Below are 8818 nucleotides of genomic sequence, written 5' to 3' on the forward strand. Positions count from 1 at the left end.
CAGCTTCCTTTTTCTCCTGATTTCCCGGCTGCATTTTCCTCTCTCCTTCCCCAGTGGCTGAGGTACTTGACAGGTACAGACTTCCCGAATGGCTTAATACAAACCCCCTTTCTAATGTGCACCCCCCACCCTCATTCTTTTCCTTGTGTCTCTGTTCTTTTTCTCTAAATCCAGGGATTAGCAGAGTCTTGAGTGAGTAACAGTCTGTGTCAATTAGTGGAATTCCTATGGAATTTATGGTTCCTCCCTTTGCTTCTTTCACCTATCAGTATCTGGCTTTATCTACCATCATGCCCACAGATAGTTTGTAAAGACACCTCCTCCTCATTCCTTCCACAGAGATGTCTCTTGCCACTGTAGGGAGAACTTTGGTGCAGTGAAAGCTCAGCTGGAGAGGAAGGTGGCCAGAAGTGTGGGGCACAATAAAGAGTGTTTTTAAATATATTAATGGAAAAAAACATTGTAGAAATAACATTGTCCCCTTCCAGGATGTGGATGGTCACCTCACAAACAGGGACAGGGACACAGCACAGGTGTTTAATGCATTCTTTGCCTCTGTCTTCAACACTCCTCCCTCCCTTCCCAGTGGAAAACATGCACTGTACCAAGGGACACTGCAAAATCCTTGAAGAGGGCAAGCCCTGCTCAGCAGAAACCAAACCACTCATGTTTGATCCACAGCATTCCCATCATGAATCTGAACCCAGCGTGTGCCAGCAATTGGGAAAAAAGGAGCCCTATGCCCGTCAAAACCAGAGCAGTGGGAGCACTATGAGCACTCCTTGGGAAATCCTGACTTATTTAGAACAGAGGCAACGCAGAAGTCGGTGAGCTGTTACAGAAAACTCTTCCTGCCATCGACAGCCAGTTCAGGAGAGCTCCCCAGAGACACAGGAACTTCAACTCCCTTTGTCTCTGGAAGATTTCTCAGGCACAGAGAGTGTTTCCAGTTGGTACTGCTGCAGTGTCCTGGGAGCCATGGGCTTGACACTGGTGGCAGCAGCACTCTTCCTGATGTGCCACTTGCTGCAGGGAATGACTCACTGCAGCAGGCTGAGCTGTTCTTACTGCCAGGCTTTTTCTGGCCATGTGCATCTTTAGAGATGCGCTGGTTCTGCTGATCCCTGAGGTGGGCACAGGGCTGTGACGGCACAAAGGGGCTGAGCGCTGGCGAGAGGCAGGGCTGGGATGTCACCCGGCTGTCCTGGCCCACAGCACTGTGACATCACCGCGCAGTCGCTATGTAACACTGCCAGCACCTGCAGCTGCCAGTGCAGTCGCGATGGGACGCGCCGGAGCCATGTGTGACGGTGGCGTCCTGGTGATTGTGCTTGTCCTGCTGCTGGCCACTGTGGCTGTCTGGTGGGCCGTTGGCCACTGGCAACCACGGAGGCGGCAGGCACGGACATCGAAGAGGCGCAAGCGCCCGGGGGTGCAGCCCAGAGGCTCACGGAGGAAGCGAGGAGCCCCTGTGGCTCCCAGGTCCTCCAGGCCTCGGGTGACCCCTCGCAAGCGGCCACGTGCTCCCGCGAGCCCTCTGGACAGCCCCTGCAGCTGCGGCCCCTGCGTGGCAGTGGCCCAGGAGCTGCAGGAACTGATGCTGCTGCTCTGGGCTCGCAATGGGACATGGGTGCCGCTCTGCTCTGGGATGTGGCAGGCATTGTGGAAAGAACTGGAGGAGCTGGTGAAGCGAGGCCACCTGCCCTGCTGTGGCTCGTCCAGCTCCTCCAGGAGCCTCCATCCCTTCAAGAGGCCGCTCCCAGCAAGATTATCCATCCCTGGGAGAGCCTCAACCCTTGCAAGGACGGCACACCATGAGGGACCCACCATCCAGGCAAGAAGCTCAGGCTGTCAGAGATCCTCCATCCTGCCACGAGCCTCCGCTATCTCTGACAGCTTCTATCCCCCGCAGACGCTCAGTGAGACCTGTCAGCCTGCAGAAGGTGCAGAGCCTGTGGACAGGTCTCCCAGCTCCCTTGGACTCACGGACTTCAACAATACGGGCGCAACCCTGACAACTGACGTGGCCAGGGAAAGCCCAGAAGTCCAAGTGGGAGCCCAGCCCGATCCAGGGGAGCCTTCTCAGGAGCAGGTGGCGGAGCAGCAAGTGAGCTGGAGCCAGCAGTTGCCGGCCCACAGCTCCCAGGACGCTGTGCCGGCTGTGCCAGCTGGCAACAGCCCGTGCCTGGTGGCAGAGATGACCCTCAAGAGACCCAGGAGGTTCCTCCATCTCCAGGAAGCTGCTCCAAGACGGCCACCGACTACCAGGAAGGCCTTTCTGGTAGCAGGTGAGATCTTCTGAGGAGCTGTCTGAGGCTCCCTCGGGGCTCTTGAGGGGCATCCACAGGCCAGGCCAGGGCCCTTGAGAGCAGCAGAGTCTCTGGCTGTTTCCAGTGCTTCTGATGCCACGGCTTCAAAAAACCCCTCCCTGGTTTGCAGCTGCTCCTGACACCCCCCTGTGCGAGTCCTCGGGCTGTAGCCCCGGCAGTCCTCAACAGCAGAGTCCAGCCCACGACGCCGGGGACAGCGACGGTGACGCCCTGCCCCGCTGCCCTCCGGCTCCTGCAGCCGCCTCTGCGCGCTCCCCTGCCCCAGCTCTGCCGCTCCCCTGCCCGACGGCTGCAAGGCGGTGGCCGCTGCCCGGCGCGCAGCAGGAAGCAGGTCAGAGCAACGTGGCCCGCGGTGGCTCGGCTCGCTTTACTCGCGGGCACTTGGCCGGGGGGGCCCTGGGCGCAAGGCTGATGGCTCGGTCTCGGTCGCAGGGCAAAAGAAGAAGCTGCAGGAGCTGTACCAGCTGGGCCCTCAGCTGGGCAGCGGTGGCTTCGGCACCGTTTTCTCGGGCATCCGCCTCTCAGACGGGAGTCCGGTAAAGTGGCCGAGACGGCGGGGCGCGGGAGGAGGGCCAGGGGCGGGGCGGGGCAGGGCTTGAGCTCAGCCCCGTCTCTCGTGGGCTTGCAGGTGGCCATCAAACGCGTGGCCCGGGAGAGCGTCCTGCGGTGGTACGAGCTGGTGAGTGAGCGGGGCCACCGCGACAGAGCGGGGCGTGGCGGGCAGGGATAAGGCCGGGGCCCCAGGGCGGGAGGCGGCGCAGGGCGGGGGGAGCGGGCGTGGGCTCAGCGTGCGAGCCGGAGCATCGCGGGCCCGGGGATGCCAAACACTGGTGATGGGGCCGGGCAGGGGGGCACCCCCCAAGCATCCCCTGGGCGGGAGGAAGCCCAAGCACCAGGGAGGCTGCCCAAGGGGGCACTGGGGCATCCCAGGCACGAGGCAGCGGAGCCACAGGGCAGTATCAGGCCTGCTGGAGGCACTGTCTCCTCCTCACAGCCCGACGGCACCCGTGTTCCCATGGAGATCGTGCTCATGGAGAAGGTGGGCTCTGGCTGCCACAACATCATCCAGCTCCTCGACTGGTTTGAGCTGCCTGACAGCTTCCTGCTGGTGATGGAGCGTCCGGAGCCATCGCAGGATCTCCTGGCCTTCCTGCTGGAGCAGGGGTTCCTGTGCGAGGAGATGGCGCGCTGGCTTTTCTGCCAGGTGCTGGAGGCCGTGCGGCACTGCACCGCCTGCGGCGTCCTGCACCGGGACATCAAGCCAGAGAATCTCCTCGTGGACCCGGAGAGCGGCGACCTGAAGCTCATCGACTTCGGTTGCGGCACCTTCCTCCAGGAGCAGGCCTTCACGCGATTTGCCGGTGAGCCCACAGGCCAGGCCCTGCTCCCAGTGCCAGGCACTGCACGGCCCCATTCCCTCCTGGGCTGTGGGCTGCGGCATTCAGCCGGCTGCCGGCTGCCCTTTGGCACGGGGCAGATGCTGTGCCCCAGGAGCCAGCTGCCAGCCCTGCCCACAGAGGGGGGCTGCCAAAGCCAGGCCCCGGCCGCTCGGCTTGGCAGGCCCGCAAGGGCTTGGGCTGCTCCGCTGGCCTTGTTTGCCTTGCAGAACGGTTTCTTGGCTTTGGCCAATTGGCTGGGGAACGCCCGGTGGCCTCGGGGGGAAGTTGTGGCCACCGGTGCAGCCCCTGCTTCCGCCAGGAGGCTGGCACCAGGCTCTGGAAGCCAGCAGCCTGCACCTGGACAGCGCCACCTGTCTCCCCTAGGAACACACATGTACAGCCCACCCGAGTGGATCTGCCTTGGCTGCTACCACGGCCATTCGGCAACCATCTGGTCCCTGGGTGTGCTGCTGTACGTCATGGTCTGCGGGAACATGCCCTTCCAGGAGGACCGTGACATCGTGTCGGGGCAGCTCTTCTTCTGGCAGCAGGTCTCTCCAGGTTGGTGTCTGGCCTCAAGAAGGCAGGCTTTGGCAGATGGCACCGCGCAGCCCAGCGTGGCCCTCACGCAGCTGCGCGGGAGGCCCATCTGCCCTCAAGAGCTGGCCGCAGGAGGCAGCCCGTGACGACGTGGTCGGTGTGGCCTGCTTGGCTGAAGGAGGTGGCGCGTGTCCTGCCGTGCCACTGTCCCGCAAAGGGCAGAGTCAGCCGGGAGGCTGGCACAGCTCTGAGCACACGCAGCATAGCCCGGGCCCTGGAGGCGCCGGGAGCAGCTGGGCAGGAGCCTTCTGCAAGTGACCGGCGCTTTCTGGTTTCTCTCCCCAGAGTGCCAACATCTGATCCGCTGGTGTTTGTCCAAGCACCCTGCGGACAGGCCAGCGCTGGAGGAGATCTTGCGCCACCCTTGGGTGCGGGGCAGGCGTCTTTGATGCCTTGCCAGAGCCTCTGCAGCACCCGATTACCGAGTCCCATGCAGGACTGAGGGCTCGAGAAATAAAACAACCACAAACCCATGCCGGGGTGTCAAGTCTGGTCCTGTTTAGCAACTTCAGCTAAAGAACCCTCTTGGGAAAAGGGGTAATCAGAGTGTTCTCTTCAGCCTTTGTCAAGCTTTTGATGCCTTTTCTCCAGGACGGTAGTTCTGTGTCTTCAAGCACAGGCTGTAGTACAGGCAGGAGGAGCTGTAACCAGCCTAGAAAGGTAACAGTGAAACAACAGCCGCCCTTTCAAACTGACGCAGCCATTTGGGTTCACCAGAAGTGATACCTGGGCTCATGTGTGCATTCCAAGGGCCAGCAGGCGGCAGGGACAGAGATGCTGCTCACCTGCCAAAGCTGTGAGAAGAAGCAGAAACGCCAAAACATCATTTCAGGTCAAGCCCTAATGAACTCTTGCTCTTTCTTCCCCTCACACTGGCAGCAGGCAAATGCAGCCCGGTCTGCCTGGATTTAGGGGACAGCAGCATCTAAAGGAGCTGTGCAGGGATGCACAGATGCTGAAAGAGACTCTACGGCAGATAGACACGCTCCAGCAGGCTCAGCCTCCCACACTGGGGCAGGGAAAGAGCATGAGGAGACCCCCGCTGCCGAGGAAGGAGCGGCAGAGAAAGTGATCCCTAGGGACTCCAAGGGAACCCCCCTGGTGTTACCAGCCTCTAACCCCATCTCACATTCGGGAGTTGTGTTATGTAACAGAGCAACTCTTGATAACTTTGTTGTACCATGTAGCCCAGAGCTTTAGAACACTGGGTGGAAGGAGTGGTATTTCTCCCCAGCTGCCTTCTGGAGACTTTGCTATGCCAACAAAGAATCCCTGAATGCTCATAGCACCTCCTGTCCAGCAAGGGAGGGAGACAAGGAAAAACAACCTCAAGTGGCCACAGACCTCCTCCTGCTTCTGCTGCATTTCACATTTTTCAGCCCCAGAAGTTCATCCATCTCTATTACCCTTTCTATTTGCTTCTACCCTTCCAGGAGATTTTTCTTTATAGCAGATGCTTTTCATGTTTAGAAACCACAGCATCCTCTGGGGGACAGGGAAACACTCCCACATACAGATGAGGGAATAGGCCCCTGAGAGGAGGCAGCTGCTTGAACAAGATCTAAAGCAGAAAGGGAATCCAGAGCATTTGTCTCTAGTTTTGTCTCTCTATTGAGCAGAACAGCACTAGATGATCTTCACTCACGTACAGTCATTTCTTACAACCTTATTGGCTCTAGCAGCCTCATAAAAGCAGTTCATCTGCAACATGTGTCCTGCTGCCCTTGCTACAGGGACAAGGTGTCTGTGGCTTCAAAGCTCTGATCAGCCTAGGCTCTTCTTTCCTGTCTATGCATTGTGCTGGGCTTCCTGCATGGTTTAAAGAAACCAGAGAGTTTGGGAAACTAGTTCTGGATGTACTGATACCAAACAGGTGCTGTGCTATAGTATGTGATAAATCAATGTGTGTGGCATTGAGCAGAAGCCAGGCAGAATCAGGGAGAGCTGAAAAGCTTCTAATTACATCTGAACTGCCTGTTCAAGGGATTCTGTGATTCAGTGGAAGCCTGGGAACCAGAGGAGAGGCCTGAAACTACAGAAACCAAATAATGAAACATCTCTTTTTCAGACAACTTGCAGGAGAGGGAAAGATGATGCAGGAGTTGGGATCCAGAGACTAAAGGGCACCTGCTCTGCCCCAGTGTTATCATCACTGCAGCTGCAGGATGTCTGGGGGTCCTTTGAGGCAGGTGAGGCTTGGGGGCACAGAGCTATACCATATAGCTATACCATAAAGCATTCATGCCAACAGCAGAGAAGGCAAAGAGACACAGGAGATGATGGGTTTTTCCTTGTAAGCCTGAGGAATTCACAGGAATTCCCATTTTCCCCAGCTTCCCTACAGTATCAGTGTTTAGACATCACCCTGCCTTAGAGGATCTTCAAAAATCTCCCTTTATAGTGAGCAGAGAAACTGGTATTTCTCTGTAAGTGGCCACGATCCCCCTTGGCAGTGCAGCTGTTACTGCAATTTTACTTTGGGGAAGTTAAACACCAGTCTCATCTCTAAAAGCATCCTCACTCACTTTACAAAGTGCCTCAGGAAGGGTAAAAAGAGGGGCTTTAACACAAGCACACACCCTCCTCAGCTGTGCTGTTAAATGCCAGGTTGCAGTCCAGAGACTTACCTTCTCCACTCAGAAAGGGAATTCTTTGGCTGATACTTCTATAGAGAGATCAATAAACTCACAAGTAAGGACTGTTTCTGTTATTGGCTCTGCGGTTGTGCTTTCCCCAATGGTGGCTTCACACAGCACGTAATCCTGCACCTCCTGCCTGCAAGAGACACTTGTCACCAGTGGCTGCTGGCATCCAGCAAATTGGCTCACCACCCACCACGGGCCCTATTCCTGCCCCAGAGTTATGGTCACTGCCCCCTTTTCTTCCAGCTTATTTATTCTGCACTCAATTGTCTCTAACACTGCACCCCAACAGCCACAAAAGGCACTTGGGAGACCCTCCCTCCCTTCTCACACAGCTTTTGTCTTACTCTGTGCATACCCCAGATAAACCACTTGGCACTTGTTTAATTCACTTTCTTCTTGGGCTCCTAGTCTAAGTGTAACTTATTTCTCTGTCTTTCCTTGCTGACTCAGCATGCAACACTGTTTGCCCAAAAGAGCAGTATTTCCTTCCACCCCTATTTTGGGATCAGCACTGGGTTTTGGTAGATGTGAAATCACGATAAAGCCGTAGCTGGCCTGATGGTGGCCAGCAAGGAAAGCAACTGGTGCTGCCATGGAAACGTGTGGCCTTAAGCCAGTTTCTTGAAGGCCCCTGCTCATTCCCTCAGGCAAATGTCAAGGGACTGTGGAACAAGCCCAGGGGAGGGGATCTGATGGTTCCCCAGGCTCAGCCCTTGGTGGGGACCTCACCTGCCGAACGCTGGAGAAGCCTTGCACCACCATGTGAGCTGACTCGTCTGGCTGCAGCTCCATTGACCGTGGCTGCAGCTGAAACAGGGGCTCTGGGAATCCTCTTCGTCCTTGGAGCTACTGACAGATGTGAGGCTCTGGCCCTCCTCCTCAGGTGGTCTGTAACATTCCATGGTCCAGTAGAGCCAATGGAAACGGTAGCCCCCGTTTGTGAATTTGAACCAACAAAAGCAGGGAATGAGGCTAGAAGAGAAGACAAGATGGAAAACAGTATGGGAGTAGCTATATTTCCCTGGTCATCAGATTGCTCCCAATGAACAATTTGAGGTGTTAATAGCTTGGAGACTGTCTTCATTTCCAGGTCTTAATGTGGACCAGAAACAGTGTCTGATAATCTGCCCTTCTGATGTCATCATTGCAAAGAAAAATATGTTTATAACGGCAATGTAGCATTTTCCAGGAGATGCTGACAGGACCTGGTGTTTTCCTCCAAAATGTTTGTTCTGGGGTGATTCATCCTGTTACTGTATTTTGCATTAATCTGCGCCCAAAACTATTACTCAATCTTTGAGATCCTGCACTTGGGGACCCTGTAGGGGGGGTACGACCGCCATCCTGAAGTCTGCAGCAACAAAACCCTCATTGACGAGGTGAAAGGTTTGTGTACTACAACGTAGCGCTGGGATCATGACAAATTCTATCAGTCTTGGACTTGGGTAGATATCCGCCCGCGTTCCAGTGCTCCGTAACACCTGTCTCTGTTCCAGAAAGTAGGCAAGAAAGATTTGAAAAAAAAACCAAACCAAACCACAACAGGGAAAGCTAAAAAGCTTAAACAGCTCAATCCTGCTCAAGTTATTTCTTTAGGGACAACTACCACTCTCCAGCTGAAATACTGGGCTTTTGGGGGAAAAAAAAAAGACACATTCACCTTTAGCGGGGGGGGGGGGGGTGGTTCCGAGCGCAGGGGAGCTGGCCAAAGTCACGATACGAACACCAATACTATTTGAGCATCGTGCTTCCTTTATTGTTTACTTACACTCACTTATATCTACAAAGCTTCACGCACTATTTCCACAGGACAGCCTCTAAGCAGCAGGGGAGCCGACCAGCATGTAACTTTTCCCAAGGCTGT

At 56.1% G+C, this 8818-nt stretch overlaps 1 protein-coding gene across 1 annotated transcript; it reads left to right on the forward strand.

Annotated features, from left to right (window-relative positions):
- Positions 1 to 2972: 2972 nt before the first annotated feature.
- Positions 2973 to 4698, forward strand: LOC138100566 (serine/threonine-protein kinase pim-1-like). The gene is made up of 4 exons (XM_068998432.1): positions 2973 to 3009; positions 3325 to 3691; positions 4094 to 4270; positions 4595 to 4698. The coding sequence occupies exons 2-4, from the start codon at positions 3346 to 3348 to the stop codon at positions 4696 to 4698; spliced, it is 627 nt and encodes a 208-aa protein (XP_068854533.1). The 5' UTR covers positions 2973 to 3009; positions 3325 to 3345.
- The last annotated feature ends 4120 nt before the right edge of the window (positions 4699 to 8818 follow it).

Source organism: Aphelocoma coerulescens, unplaced genomic scaffold (genome assembly GCF_041296385.1).
Source record: "Aphelocoma coerulescens isolate FSJ_1873_10779 unplaced genomic scaffold, UR_Acoe_1.0 HiC_scaffold_107, whole genome shotgun sequence".
Classification (NCBI taxonomy): domain Eukaryota; kingdom Metazoa; phylum Chordata; class Aves; order Passeriformes; family Corvidae; genus Aphelocoma; species Aphelocoma coerulescens.